This window comes from Myripristis murdjan, chromosome 7, assembly GCF_902150065.1.
Source record: "Myripristis murdjan chromosome 7, fMyrMur1.1, whole genome shotgun sequence".
In the NCBI taxonomy this organism is placed as follows: Eukaryota; Metazoa; Chordata; class Actinopteri; order Holocentriformes; family Holocentridae; genus Myripristis; species Myripristis murdjan.
The window spans coordinates 4,108,475-4,124,525 of record NC_043986.1 but is presented as its reverse complement, the minus strand read 5'-3'; the positions used below and the strand labels follow the sequence as shown (position 1 = coordinate 4,124,525).

Below are 16,051 nucleotides of genomic sequence, written 5' to 3'. Positions count from 1 at the left end.
CTCCTCTCACCCGACTTCATCAGCTTCATATACGCTCCTGCTTTTTTTTTTTTTTTTCTTTTTTATTCTTCTCCGTTCACTCCCTCGCCTCTCCTCATGACATCATCTCCCCATCGCTCTTATCCCCGTCTGAAGCTTCTTTTTTGTCGTTTCTGTTTCATGGGGAACGCGCTCGTCTTTTGATCCTGTTTGATCTGTCGGCTGTTTGAGTGACGTCCTGATGTGACGTGTTTTGTAATGAAGGGCTTGACAGCTTGGACTTTCACATTTCATTTCACATGCAAAAAGAGGCGATTCACAGGTGGAAATATCACTTTCAAATGAGAAAAGGGACGTTTTTCATACGTTCAGAAGTGAAAAGCAAAATGAACATTTGTTTGTCGAGACATCAGTTAATCAGATTTGTTAGCCGTGATTGTTTTTATAAATTAAACCTTACAGTGAAAAACCCAATCATACATCTGGCAGCAGCTCACCACTGCGTCCCCCTGACTCCACCACACGACTACATCAAATGATCTAATATTTCAAAAGTGACGTGGCTCATCATGAAACCAGGGAATCCTCTGCCAGCCTGTGACAAACAAAACAGGAACGTTTCGTTTTCCGAATCCAGGAGTTCTCATCCGTGTGATTTGGTTTCCGGTCTTTCTCCCTGCACTCTGTTATAATGAAGCTGGATGGGTTTTGCAGAACCCAAACACCCCTGCCCCCTCACATGGGCAGGTGCAATATTATCCTTGGTCTTGCACTGCAAAAAGTCAAAATCTTACCAAGATTATTTGTCTTATTTCAAGTCAAAAATGTCTTATTTCTAGTCAAAATATCTCATTACACTTAAAATAAGACATGATCAGCTCAGAAATAACTTGTCTTTAGACAATTTTCACCTGTTTCAAGTGAAAATTTACTTGAAACAAGTTAAAATTTGCTAGAAACAAGAAACATATTCTGCCAATGGAACAAGCAAATTTTTACTTGCGACACAAGTGAACAAGCAAAAATTTGCTATTGCTATTGTTATTTCTGAGCTGATCATGTCTTATTTTAAGTGTAATGAGATATTTTGACTAGAAATAAGACATTTTGACTTGAAATAAGACAAATACTCTCGGTAAGATTTTGACTTTTTGCAGTGTGTGCACTATATGTAATGTAAATACTACTATTCATCGCACATTTTTATACTCTTTTTATACTATATTTTTATATTTCAATATTGTGTTTAACTTTATTGTATTATTCTTGGCTTGACCGGGCCTCGGTGCTTAATTTCGTCCCTCCTCATGTGCATGCATGTGTTGTGGGTATGACAATAAAGAATCCTTGAATCCTTTGTGGAAATCAAACGGTCAAAAGTTTACATGTGAAAAAAAAAAAAAAAAAAAAAATCAACAGGAACGCCTCTCTCCATAAACAATGTGTCAGATAACTGAGATAATCCATTTTTTGGGGGGGAACTATTTCCTGCAAACTGTATTTTATCTCGTTGGAGGCAAACTGAAACACTGTGACATCACCCATCCAGCCCCACTGTGAAGGGAATGGAAACGCCACCAAATCACACAGAAGCAAACTATCAATCTGTCTGTTAAAACTTTTCATTAACTCCAGTGTTCTTAATCTCCCTCCAACACACACACACACACACACACACACACAGGCGGCGGTGAATGGGGACACGCCTCCAGCCGAGGGCCTGTCAGAGAACGACAGCGGCGTGGAGATGACCAATGAGAACAGCCCGCTGACCGCCGCCGAGCCGCCCTCCCCCTTCAGCCCCAAGCAAAACGGAGATGCTGCCTCACCCCAAGGTAACACACACACACACACACACACACACACACACACACACACACATATACTTATATACATTAACAGTGAATACCTCATGACATGCATTTTTCTTATTTTATTTTTTGTCACGTCCTTTTGCGCTCTCTCTCTCTCTCTCTCTATCTCTGTCTATCTCTCTCTCTCTCTCTCACACACACACACACACACTTCCTCTCCCCCTCTGCAGATGGTAACCAGTGTTCAGGCGGAAGCCGGAAAAGGAGCAGAAAGAGGTCAGAGGAGGAGGAAGAGAGTAGCTGGGATTCTTCTTACAGCGAGGTATAACCGCACACACACACACACACACACACACACACTGTGCAAGAAACACTCACACTCTTAGTTGCCGTACATGAAGTTTTACATGAAGCATAAATAAATATGTAAACTGTTTTCCCAAAACATGAGGAATTAAAATTAGTTTTCCGTGATGGTCCTCCACTCTGTGTGTGTGTGTGTGTGTGTGTGTGTGTGTGTGTGTTTGCAGGAGAAGTCCTCAGGATCGGCTCAGCTGGGTTTGAGGCAGCGGCCCCGGCCCAGAACCATCTTCCAGGCCGGTCTGACGCCACACACACACAACAAACCCCGCCGACAGAACCGCAAGCAGGAGCACAGCCCGCCCATGGTACACACACACACACACACACACACACACACACACACACACACACACATAATTCCTCCACCTGCATGCAGTTCCCTATTTGAGTGTCCCTTAAATGACCCAATATCACGGTAAACCAAACACAAAATTTTGCTTTTTCTTCTTTCTTTCTTTCTTTCTTTCTTTCTTTCTTTCTTTCTTTCTTATTTTCTTTCTTTCTTAACCCTGGATCCTGTTTATTTTCATTTTCTTCTTTTCTCTCATCTCTCAGTCTTTCTGCTTCACATCTCCATTTTTTCTTGTAACCTTACTTTCCGAGTTTCTCTCTCTCTCTCTCTCTCTCCCCCTCTGTCTCTCTCTCTCTCTCTCTCTCTCTCCCGGGTTAGTCATGGATCAGGCGCTGGAATGCTAACAGCAGGTAACACACCCTGCGAGCAGCCTCTGAGGGTGTCACAGTGATTTAAGATGGAGGTCATAGGGGTTGTACAAGTGTGTGTGTGTGTGTGTGTGTGTGTGTGTGTGTGCGTGACAGCATGTCCTCGGGTCGAGAGCACTCTTTCAAACACCCTCGACGCTGACGGCGGGTATAATAAAGACAGGTGAATGAGCGGAAATGCGGCATAATTGCAGGTTTCAGATGTCAGCTTGAAAACGCAGCAGCATCTTAAAGGCTCTCGCTCACATTCCTCAAACCTGGACCCCGAGCTTCTGCGCGAAAAGAAAAATTTATGTTAAAAAAAAAAAAAAAGTAACTAATTATTCGCTAAACACGATCACTTCCCCTGCAGATTAAAACAGAATCATCTTGAATAAAACCTCTGCATCTGAAGTGTGTTTGAGCTTTTGGCCCAAAGTCATAATAATAATAATTATAAAACCTCCTGTCGACGTTTTGATAAATCCAGGAAATTCAACATCTTAAGTCATGGAAAAGTCAGGGAGGTTTTGCATTAACGTCGCATTAACGAGAAGACTAGAACTGCAAGTTTTTGAAATGACCTGAGCAAATTATCTCATAGATTCAAGATTCAAGATGTTTATTCGTCACATGCATGATGTTCGGGTACAGCAGCAGTGAAATGTGATTGAAACAGCTCCAGCACTGTGCAAGTAAAAAATAGATAAGAATAAAATAGATAAAAAAAATAAAATAAAAATAAAATAGAAAGTATATTTAACACTCCTATATACAATATACAACCTATGTACAATATACAACAATATACATTTGTCCCTCGCTATAACGCGGGTCACCTTTTGCGGCCTCGCAGTTTCGCGGATTTTTTTTAGTGCAATTTTGCATTTTTTTTTTTTTTTTTTTTTTTTACAGCGCATTGTGTTCTGCGTCCTGATTGGCTAAGGGACTGTAGACCATTGTCAATCAATCTCCTCCGTGCCGTGTCTCCTGTACAGTACAGAATACGTTCATTCTATCATACTGGACTTATGTTTCTACGAAGGTTTGAACTTTGAGAGTTTAAACGAGAGAAAAGTGAGAAAATGTTAATGCCTGTCTGAGAAAAGTGTATAAAGTGTGTAGTGAGGGGGTTTACAGCCTTAAAACATCTAGAATAACTGTAAAAAATAAAGCTGACTACTTCGCGGATTCCGCCTATTGCGGGTTATTTTTAGAACGTAACTCCCGCGAGAAACGAGGGACCGCTGTACACAATATACAACCTATGTACAATATACAACAATAAGTGCAAATAAGTACAAATAGTGAAAGCATAAGTTTGATTCATCATTTTAGAAATTTCTGTTCTCAGACACACAAAATATTTCAGTGACGGTCCCACAGCTGCTGGGAAAACGGTGCCTTGCCTTTTGAAAAATTTGAAAATGTAAAAAAAGTTTGGCCTCGGATAGATGGTGATACGGAATAAAATATCTGGAAGTATGCATCGCTTTTCTTCACGTTTCTGTGCTGTTTAATCAAATATACCACCTCTCTCTCTCTCTCTCTCTCTCTCTCTCTCTCTCTCTCTCTCTCTCCGTCAGTGTTGTGGATCTCGGGCAGCCATGGCGGTGTCGGGTCCCGTTCCCGAGGCTCCCAGCCTGGAGCTGATGGAGCAGGACTCCAAGGACTCGGCCCAGAGCAGCAGCACCTCGTCCAGCACCGAGACCCAGCCGGAGTACAAGGTACACCCGGCGCACCTCCTGCACTTTGTCAGTCCAGTCATTTTAGGCCAAAATTGGGGTCAACCCCGGACAAACTGCAAGAGAAGCAAACTCAACTGATTTTGTATCCTCAGTTTGTCCTGAGTGAGGGGAAAAAGTCCCAAGGAATCCCTCATCTATGCACATTGTATACATCGATGCACACTGGTTTTATTATTTTTTTGCACATTGTTTTTTTGCACATTGGGTACTTAGATCTTTAGATCTTGAGGGTCATCTTTTATTCTTTATTTTTGATTTACTTAATCTTCTACTCTGTGGATACTGCTGAAAACTGAATTTCCTTCGGGATGAATAAAGTATCTATCTATCTATCTATCTCATTGGTGGAAAGTTTTGAAAATCACCTATTTATGACCACATATTACCAAAAAACACTGTTTTTAACACACAGGGGAAAGGGGTTCAACATTTTACTTTCAGATATCACTATAAAAATTCACAAGTTGATTACACACACAAAGACAAGAAAAAAAGTCCATTACAAGTTCTTTGAATTAACCTTTTAATTCACAGTTTAAATGTCTGTTCTGGCATTAATTCCTTATATTCCTTATTAGCGCATATCAAATCAGATAATGTGTGATATGCATGTGTAAACAGAATAATTCAAAGAACTGGTAATGGACTTTTTTTCTTGTCTTTGTGTGTGTAATCAACTTGTGAATTTTTATAGTGATATCTGAAAGTCAAATTTTGAACCCCTTTCCCCTGTGTGTTAAAAACAGTGTTTTTTGGTAATATGTGGTCATATAGAGGTGATTTTCAAAACTTTCCACCAATGGGATTTCTTGGGACTTTTTTCCCCTCACTCAGGACAAACTGAGGATACAAAATCAGTTGAGTTTGCTTCTCTTGCAGTTTGACTGGACTATTGAGTCTTGGTGACCTTTAGCCCGGCTGAATGTGAGCGTCCCTGCTTGGTTCATGTTATTATGCTGCTGCTGCTGTCAGACGTCAACATCCGTCTCTGCACCCTCGGGGTTTCAGAGAGGATCTGAGAGCTGTGATTGGATCGTTCCGCTCTTCTTCGTGTGAACGCAGCGTTTTAATCTCCAGTAAAAAACCGCCGGAATGACTCGGGAGAAATCAGCCAATGGGACGGCGGAGCCTCACAGTGTCTCGGTTGTTTTCTGCAGCCCGGTGGTAACGGTGGAAATCCCGTTCTTGAGAAATTATATGTTTTAGTTCCCGATTCCTTTCAAAGCCGCGGCCTCGGCCTCCGAACGGGACGAGAAGAAAAGAAAAGAGAGAGCTCTGAAAAGGGGAAGTGAAGGTTTGGCAGTGACAGAAAGAGGAAAGAGGGTAACTCCCTTCACAGACCACACAACCTCCTCCACCTGGCCTTGTGTTAGTGCAGGTGGCCACACACACACACACACACACACACACATGCACACACACACAGAGTCTGGCTGTGTTTGCTCTGTATCAATAGGTTCTTTCAGGTCAGGAAGACCACCAGTCTGCATGGCTGGGCCTGTGTGTGTGTGTGTGTGTGTGTGTGTGTGTGTAGGGAGTGTAGGGAGTGAAGTAAAAGCATCATTATCAAAGACTGGATCTTACAGTGTGTATTTGTGTGTTTGGAGATCTGTTTTCATATTCATACAATACATCCAATGCATGCCTCTCTCTCTCTCTCTCTCTCTCTCTCTCTCTCTCTCTCTCTCTCTCTCTCTCTCTCTCTCTCTCTCTCTCTCTGTGTGTGTGTGTGTGTGTTTGCATGAGTGTATATATGATTGCATGCGTGTGTGCTCCTGTGTATGAGCGCTTGTCGGCATGCATACGTACACACACATGCTTGTGTGAGCTTGTGCATAGGCTATTCTTGACTTTTGTGTGTGTGTGTGTGTGTGTGTGTGTGTGTGTGTGTGTGTGTGTTTACATGATACTGACAGAAGTCAGCGGAGCGTGCTTTGCTTTAGTCGACTCTGACTCCATTACACAGCCTAATGGCCTTGAGGACGGCGGCGGGCGGGCGGATCAGGTAGCCGGCGCTCTGCTGGGATTTGTTTGCGGCCGCAGAAACTCCACCCGCCTGCAAACCCGCTGACATGAGCCGCCTTTCACTCGCAGGACGCAGAGAAAAGAAAAGAAAAGAAAAGAAAAGAAAAGAAAAGGAGTTAGCCGAGGGTTTATCTGTGCGCCGAGCAGCTGGACGACAGGTTCGCCTCAAAGGTTTTAGTGCGGAGAAAAGCGATGTGTCGGTGACGGCCCGGACAAAAGCAGCACCTGAGCAAATGAAGGGATCAAGTTGCAGACACACACACACACACACGGACTCAGTGGATGTGACTGATGACATTCACACACATGACCTTAAAAACATATGAAACATGCAAATTAACTGAGGAAAATGAAGGTTTTTCCACAACATCTGTTTAAGCAAATACTGATTTAAGCCTCTGGTGTGTGTGTGAACGGTGACGTGACACTTTTTCTAGATTTTCAAAGGTGCATTTTGTCCTTTCTCCTTCCAGATCTTTTAAAAATCATTGAAACGAGCTGCTGTATAGCATCACTGTTACATTCATCCTTTTTTAGACAGTTGTCTCTCGTTTCAAGTGAAAATTTGCTTGTTTCATTGGCAAAATTTGTTTCTTGTTTCTAGCTGATTTTCACTTTTTCCACTGGCACATTTTGCCAATGAAACAAGCAAATTTTCTCAAATTGTCTAAAAACAAGTGACTTCTGAGGCGATCATGTCTTATTTTAAGTGTAATGAGATATTTTGACTAGAAATAAGACATTTTTGACTTGAAGTTTAAGATTTTGCGTTTTTGCAGTGTGATTTCCTCATCGATCCGTCTGTTCCTTTGACCTCCATCCGCCATGACAGCGGCTCTGTCTGAGGCCAAACATTAACCGGTCATGTGATCAAATCCTACGCACACGTCCTGTTAATATTTAGCAAATGCATTTCCCTCCGAAATGATCATAACCGTTGTTTCTCTTTATCGAATCAAAAGCTTCTCCACCTGAAGCGAGCATGTACACCTTCACTTTTTTCCATCAGGCATTTTTTCTTCAACATAAAAAATGGTTGATGGGTGTAGCTACAATAACCAAGGAGCTGCTTTTTGAGTGTTTTTTTTTTTTTTTTTTAAAGCCTGTCATTTAAAGGTGCACTGCGCAAAACTGCCTGAGGGTCACTTTCTTCTTTCTTTAATGACAAAAAGGTTTTTTTTTGTCAGTTCCAAACCAATTTGTCATTTTATAATTTCAAAATTATTCCTTTCTCTCTTCTCAAAGAACAATAAATGTTTTTTTTTTTTTTGATTATTTGGGTGATTTGATGTGGGTGGTTAGGAAGGAGATAGGAAACATGAACTGTCAGACCATGAACCTGTCTTCCTCTCTCCTCCCCTCCCCTCCCCTCTGTCTCCTGTATCTCCTGCTGCTTTAAGGACAACAAGGGGTTTGGCATCGGCGAGCTGGTGTGGGGGAAGATCAAGGGCTTCTCCTGGTGGCCTGGCATGGTGGTGACGTGGCGCGCCACGGGCAAGCGGCAGGCCACGCACGGCATGAGGTGGCTGCAGTGGTTCGGAGACGGCAAGTTCTCTGAGGTGAGGAGGGAAGGACGGATGAAGGGAGGGAGGGAAGGAAGGGAGGAAGCACAGCAAAAAGTCAAAATCTTACCAAGATTATTTGTCTTATTTCAAGTAAAAATGTCTTATTTCTAGTCCAAATGTCCAAAATTGTCTAAAAACAAGTTACTTCTGAGGTGATCATGTCTTATTTTAAGTGTAATGAGATATTTTGACTAGAAATAAGACATTTTTACTTGAAATAAGACAAATAATCTTGGTAAGATTTTGACTTTTTGCAGTGAGGGAAATCAAATCCCGGGTGTGCGGCTTGTGCTCTGACTCCCTTTCCTGTTTGTATTTTGATCTCCCCCCCGCTTCCCTCTCACCTCCTGCTCTCCCTCGTCTCTCCCAGGTCTCGGCAGACAAACTGGACTCCATCACGGCTTTCCCCAAGTTCTTCAGCCAGGCGTCCTACACCAAGCTGGCCTCGTACCGCCGGGCCATTTTCCAGGCGCTGGAGGTGAGCAAAGAGGGGCTTATGAGGTCTGGCTTTCTGAGCTGAGCTGCTGATGGAGGGCAAACCCGCCCCGCCCGCCCTCGGCTTATCTCTGTTTGTGTTTGCGGAGCGGCGTGCCCACCTTCCTCACCTGCACTCAGACTGCGGCCAGCTCGGCGATGACTCACTCTGTTGTGTGTTTTTCTGCTTTGCAGTCGGCAATTAGGCAGCGAGAGAGAGAGAAAAAAATCAATAACACGGCCTCAGGGCTCGCCATCAACCCAAACCGTGCATGCAGCTGTTTCCCCCGAGCAATCATATTTGATATGTTTACTCCTGTCATCTGTCAGATTAAAGTTAGAGAGCTGGAAAGTTTTAAGTGGCTGGAAGCAACACCTCGTCCGCTTTGCACTTCCCACGCAGGATTATTACTGTGAAACCGAATCACATCGGCAGGGAAAACAGGGATGCGCCCAGATCGGAGCGTCTCTCAGGTGCCAGGCTCCTCGTATCGGCCAGGTGTCGTGTTGGCCCGCTCTGCAGGAAACAAATAAACGCCTGGTAACTCGATTAGTGTGGATCACAACGTGGAGGTGCAGCTGCGGCGGATATCAACTGTTGTATCACTGCAAAAACGTGAAATCTTACCAAGATTATTTGTCTTATTTCTAGTCAAAATATCTCATTACACTTAAAATAAGATAAAATAAGACAAATTCTGCCAATGGAACAAGCAAATTTTTACTTGTTCACTTGTGTCACAAGTAAAAATTTGCTTGTTCCATTGGATTCAAGGATTCAAGGATTCAAGGTTTATTCGTCACATGCATGAATGTACAGGTACAGCAGCAGTGAAATGTAATTGCAACAACTCCGGCACTGTGCAAGTAAAAAAAAAAAAAAAAAAAAAAAAAAAAAAAATACAAATAATAATAATAACGATAATAATAATGAAAAATAAAAGAAACTAAAAATAAAAATAAAGATAAAATAGAAAGAATAAGTGACATTCCTATATACAATGAATGACTATATACAATATGCAACAATATACAAAAAGTACAAAAGTACAAAAAGTACAAATAAGTAGAGGGTAAGTACAAATGAGTAGAGGAACTGAGTTGCAAAACCCTGAAGAACAACACGTTCCGCTGGGCAGTGAGTATCAGACAACAGGGGATAGTAAGGTGGCAGAATATGTTCCTTGTTTCTAGCAAATTTTCACTTGTTTCAAGTAAATTTTCACTTGAAACAAGTGAAAATTGTCTAAGCTGAGCTGATCATGTCTTATTTTAAGTGTAATGAGATATTTTGACGAGAAATAAGACATTTTTCCTTGAAATAAGACAAATACTCTTGGTAAGATTTTGAGTTTTTGCAGTGCACAGTGTGGTTTGCAAAAAAACAAAACAAAAAAACAAAAAAATCATTTGAATTTCACTGAATAAATTAAAGAACTAAATTCAAACATGAAGTCCATTAAGTGCTGAGAGAGAGAGAGAGGGAGTTTTAATGAAAATGAAGTGCGTTTTTTCGAAAGTGTAAGGCCTGTTTATTTTGTTTAATTGTCTTTGGAATCTGCCACAGAGCGAGGAATTGTGTTTGAACCGTTACGTGACGGCAAAATTGATTTTTAAATGTTTTCCGGCAAACGAGGAGGAGAGTAGAGAGAAGAGGAGCGAGGTAGGGAGGAGGTCGTGTCACAGCTCAAGTGTGTGTGTGTACATGTAAACCTCAGTAAGTGTGTGTGTGTGTGTGTCTGCACCGGTAGCCAAGTAAAGCAAAGTGTCTGAGAGGGATTCTCCCCACACACACACACACACACACACACACTTTTCATCTCATTCTGTCAGCATGATGAAGGGATGAGCAGGTCGAGAGCAGGAGAAAACATGAAATGAGAGAGGAGGAGGAAGGAGACGAGAGTTAGACTGTCATGGAACTGAACAGACAGACAAGCAGACAGACAGACAGACAGAGAGAGAGAGAGAGAGAGAGAGAGAGAGAGAGACGGGTAAACACAAGCACACAAGGCGTCAGTGAACGAGTTTCACACACATGAATGAGTCAGTGCTTTATTTATTTGGAGACTGTTTGCGGTGTTTGTAATTTATTATTAACACTCCACTCTGATTCACTCGTTAAAAACGTCTGTCGGGACGCCACAAACACACTTTCTGTCAGCAGTTTGTAATCGTGTCTTGTAGCGGGAATGGCATGTGTCCACAGACGATTCAGGCAGAGTCCTGACACATCTATCCTCGCATAACTATGATCTTAACAATATCCATTTTTTGTTGTCATTTGTGTTTTTGCACCCGAGCTTAAGCTTTTTGCAACATTTTTTTTTTTTTTTTTTTTTTTTGAAAGTGTAAACTAACCTTGTCATGCATCTTTGTGTATGTTTGGCATTTATGGCGCCCCGTATTGGTAGTTTGGACAGTTTATGCCGACACTCCTTTGGCTTGCAGTTGCTATAGCAACACCAAAATGTGGCCCAGCAACTGCAAAGCAACCCCAAGGCTGAAAACTAAAATGCAAGGTTTTTTTAGTCGTGTTATAAAAAAAAAAAAAATGGTGATAAATCCAGATGTAACGATCAAATTGAGCGCAGAGTAGCTGGTTGCCAGGCAAAACTATGTCCGTTGACACTGGCGCAGGGATATTTTGTGCTGCGGTCTGCCATTGGGTTACACTGATTTTACAACGGCATGGAACGCGGCTCAGCCAATCACATTTAAGGATGGGAAGCAGCCGTTTTATAAGGCGCGTTTCATAATTTAGTTCTTTTCTGTGGCCTGTTCCTTCGCATTTTGCCATTCAGTTCATTCAAAAACAGGTTATTGTTAAATGGTTTGTAAGTTAGGGCTGTTATGTGCATTTCTCACCGCCGTGAAAAAGCGGCATATATACCAGCAGTGAAATTATCAACAACAAACTTCGAGTTGATTCTGACAGGCCTACACCATAATGTTTATCTGTTACATGATTCGAATGAGTAGGCCAATAATGACATCCATATCCTGATTTATGATGTTTAATTGGCATCGTAGTAAATTGACAAGCAACTCCATACTACTAAGCCACTGCAGTGAAAAACTTGTCATGCTTTGGCCAGTCATTTTAAAAAAAGAGGACAAACAAATGACTGTGCTCTTGACTGAGCCTTTTATCTGATTTGATTTATTCAACCAGGCGTTCAAAACAAATCCTTATTGACAGCGGCGGTCTTTCATGATCCTGCTCTAAACCTCAGAGCCCACCTCGCCTTACCTGAGGAGTCGTCCCCGGTCCAACACAGGAATGACACAAATTTAAATCAGCATTTAAATCGGACGCATCTCCGTCTCTGGCTGCAGCGGCTTTGCTCACAGCCTCGTCTGGTGTGGCTCGCTCTCGCTGTCGGCAGGTACAAACCTGAAACGCTGCCAACGCTGAGGCAGTTTCGGATTCTTTGAGGTGGGAACTCGCGAGCGCTTGAGGAGTTTTGGTCACGTGCCGGGTGGGATGACACGACGGCTCGACGGCGCGTCGCCGCTCCGCCGCCCGAGTCCTCGCCTGAAACGATCTGTTTTGCTGAGTTTCGACAAAACCCCATTGGAAATACTGTGCATCAAACCTGGAGGAGAAGAAGAACAAGCAGCTGAAGACAGACAGACAGACAGAGAGAAAGATAGACAGACAGACAGAACGACAGGTGCTGTCTTAACTTGCCCTCCGTCTGTGAAATAACACTCAGCGCTTTGTCTTTCACTGCTCTCATCCGTCTTTTTTTTAGCATTCTTTCATTCTGTTTCCTTTCTTTCTTTCCTTCTTTCTTTCTTTTCTTTCTTTCTTTTCTTTCTTTTCTTTTCTTTCTTTCACGTTTTCTTTTCATGTCTGATGTTTTGTCGTCTTTCATTCTTGTCTGCTTTTCTGTTCTGCTGGTCTGTGCTTGATGGAAACACCTGCCTGTGTGTGTGTGTGTTTACGTGTGTGTGTGTGTGTGTGTGTGTGTTAAGACCACTGACTGATAGATGTGTGGATGTGTGTTTGCGTCCATGTGCTTACATGAATGTGTGTGTGGCTGTGTGTGTATGTGTGTGTGTGTGTGTGTGTGTGAAGACATGTAACCAGCGGATGTGTGATTGTATGTTTGGTGTCTGCCTGTCTGGTGTGTGTCTGCTGTGTGTGTGTGTGTGTGTGTGTGTGTGTGTGTGTAGCTGTTGACATATATTGACAGTGTATCAGCTCGACTGCAGGCCCCTTCATGCCGTCCTCCTGTTTTTCTCTTCCCCCCCTCTCTCTCTCTCTGCTGTGTGTTGTCTGCCTCGCTCGCCCCGTCTGCGTCCTGTCATCCCTCCATCTGTCACCTCGGCTCTCGTCCTTCACTCAGCCGTTTCATGTTTTTAAGATAACAGCTTTTCTGCTCCTGTCTGCAGGGTCTCTCTCTCTCTCTCTCTCTCTCTCTCTCTCTCTCTCTCTCTCTCTCTCTCTCTCTTCTGTGGCTCCTTGAGAAATCGGATCAAATCTTTCATGTTAAAAAAAAAAAAAACAAACTGTGTCATTATTATTTTTCCTGACATCCCTTTTTCTCTTCCTGCCCATTTAGAGGAACACAACCTTATCATGCTTTTTTTTTAATTTTTAATTTTTTTAATTTATTTTATTTTTTTTTAATTTTGGTCTTGAAATAAGTTGTTAATTCAATTGCAGGTAGCATCACAAAGCTCTTTAAAGTCTTAAAACTGGATAGATATCTAACACCTCATTATTTATGTGACCTCCCTTTCTCTTTTCCCCTCTTTCATTTTCTCTTACCATCATCTCTCTCTCTCTCTCTCTGTCTCCCTCCACCGGCCCCCCGGGACATCCTGAGAAATAAACGTCGGGTTTTTAGCAACTTCACGTTCCACTGTGTCTAATCAGCGGGTGTTGAAAAGAAAATAAGGGAATTCACGGTGCGCCTTGGTGTGTTTTTTTTTTTTTTTTTTTTTTTTTTTTTTTTTTTTGGGTGATTTACATGGTTTTCTGTGGGCTGAGGAACACTATATTCAGCCCGCAACCCTCGGAAACATCGGATACATTTAAAGTCGGGATACAAGCGGAAAGCCGAGGTTTTCACCTGGAAGAGATGATTCCATTCATAATGCACCTCTCTCTCTCTCTCTCTCTCTCTCTCTCTCTCTCTCTCTCAGATGGCCAGTATCCGGGCCCAGAAGACGTTCCCCCCCTGTGACTCGGACAGTCCAGAGGATCAGGTCAAACCCATGCTGGACTGGGCCAACGGCGGCTTCCTGCCCAAAGGCGAGGAGGGACTCAAACCCCCACACACTGCCGGTGAGAGAGAGAGAGAGAGAGAGAGAGAGAGAGAGAGAGAGAGAGGGAGATTAAAATTTTTGATGTTTCTGCTTGACTTCCCTTTTCGGCTTTGCAAAGGCACACCAGCCCTGCACCCGCTGAGTCATCCATCATCACTGTGCCGTCGATACCAGAGAGCCCACATCTGCTCACACACACACACACACACACACACACACACACACACACACACGACACTCTACCAGCTAAACAGATATTTATTGTTACTTGAAGGCTTTTTTTTAGATTAGGTTTCCACTGCAGTGAAAGCCATTATTGCTGTTGGAGGTGCCGTAGCGTTCAGGTCAGCTCGGTGTCAGCAGCGCCGCCTCGCCAGAGCCGTGAGCATGAAGCGTAAACAAGCCGCCTCGCAGGGCTGCCACTCAGACTCTAACCTGCACTCACGTGTTTGTCTTAATTCATTTATGAATAACACCGGACAAGGAAACTCTCACCTCGTCTGCCGTGACCCTGGAGTGGCGTCTTTTTGCTGCAAGGTGGCGCTCCTTAGTAAAGACACATGCCGTTAGACCGTTATGATGTTTCTAACCCAGGCAGAGACTTCTATTTATTTTTTTTTTTTTTTAGAAATCGTCTTAACATAACATGTACAGGCCTGTGGACGTGTGGACTGATAGGAGTAGTTAGTCAGAATAACGCGCCTGCTTTCTGTGGCCAATCAGAGTTGAGTATCCAAAAAATCTGTGCAACAAATATCAGTATAGTAAGTTTGATATCGCTGTTTCCCGTTTGGGTTCTGTTGAATGAATGAATGAATGAATGAATGAAGAATTTTATTTTCAAACAAGTATACAACAAAAAAAAAAATATATATATATAATATATATGTGTACGTTTTCCATATATAAATACAAAAAAGGACAACAAAAAGAGAAACAGATAAACAACATGGTGTATCTTGTTTGAAAAAGGAGTAGGAAGAAGTATACACTTTTTTATACCTACCCCTTTCTAACTATTCATCATAATTGATGGAATTGGATTCTATATAATTCAATACAACTGTACATATAAATACATATAATTATACAGCCTAAGTACTAAATAAATCCCATATAACGCGCAATTTCTACTGTATATATACACACATACGCATATACATACATATACATACATACATACCTACTTACACATGTATACATACATCCCTACATAAATATATATACATATATATATACACACACACATATACATGTATATACGTATATACACACACACACACACATATGCATCTATACATATACATATATATACATACACATACCTATATATACATGTACATACACACACACACACACACACATACATACATCTATATATATGCATCTATGTATCTATCTATTCATATATATACATACTTATACATACATACACATACACACATACACACATCCTACACATACTCCCAATTAACACCCTTCCTCTTCCAGATACCTGTTGATAAAATGAATGAAATGAAACGCTGTTTAAAGCTGATCGAGCTGTGCCTGTCTGTTGATGCCTTGTTTTGGTGTGTGTGTGTGTGTGTGTGTGTGTGTGTGTGTGTGTGTGTGTGTGTGTGTGTGTGTGTGTGTGTGTGTCCGTCCAGAGAGTAACCCTCTGGACCACCAGGTCCTGGACGTCGCCCTGCCAGAGTACTTCCCCAGCGCCAAGAGAACCAGAGTCAGCCTGTGTAAGAGCAAGGCCCCCGAGGAGAGCTACAGCCGAGGTGAGGTCAAAGGTCAAAGGTCAAACACACAGCAGACAGCAGGCGGCCGCCCACAAGCTGCTGTCCGCTGCAGAGAAACCTCTGCTGTGTTGCACGTTAGCGTTTTCTCTGACGTTCTCCCTCTGTTTTCCAGAACAAATGGTGAATGAAGTCCTGAAGAATAAAAGAAGTATAGAAGGTAATGACTGTGTGTGTGTGTGTGTGTGTGTGTGTGAGAGAGAGAGAGAGAGAGTGCGTGATTAAAGGGACACTTCCCCTGGTATAATGCATAATTTTGGTATCCACTTCTCAACTGTGTGTTGTCTTCAGAGGTTCCTTCATGGTAAACTTTTACT

At 42.4% G+C, this 16,051-nt stretch overlaps 1 protein-coding gene across 1 annotated transcript in view; it reads left to right on the top strand.

Moving 5' to 3' along the window:
- Positions 1-16,051, top strand: part of dnmt3bb.1 (DNA (cytosine-5-)-methyltransferase 3 beta, duplicate b.1) — a 55,709-nt gene that overhangs the window by 24,550 nt on the left and 15,108 nt on the right. Inside the window, exons 3-11 of the mRNA XM_030056236.1 lie at positions 1,664-1,814; positions 2,024-2,115; positions 2,324-2,461; positions 4,442-4,582; positions 8,029-8,187; positions 8,564-8,671; positions 13,825-13,966; positions 15,597-15,716; positions 15,850-15,894. Coding sequence (XP_029912096.1) covers positions 1,664-1,814; positions 2,024-2,115; positions 2,324-2,461; positions 4,442-4,582; positions 8,029-8,187; positions 8,564-8,671; positions 13,825-13,966; positions 15,597-15,716; positions 15,850-15,894 — 1,096 coding nt within the window. The remainder of the gene's footprint in view (positions 1-1,663; positions 1,815-2,023; positions 2,116-2,323; positions 2,462-4,441; positions 4,583-8,028; positions 8,188-8,563; positions 8,672-13,824; positions 13,967-15,596; positions 15,717-15,849; positions 15,895-16,051) is intronic.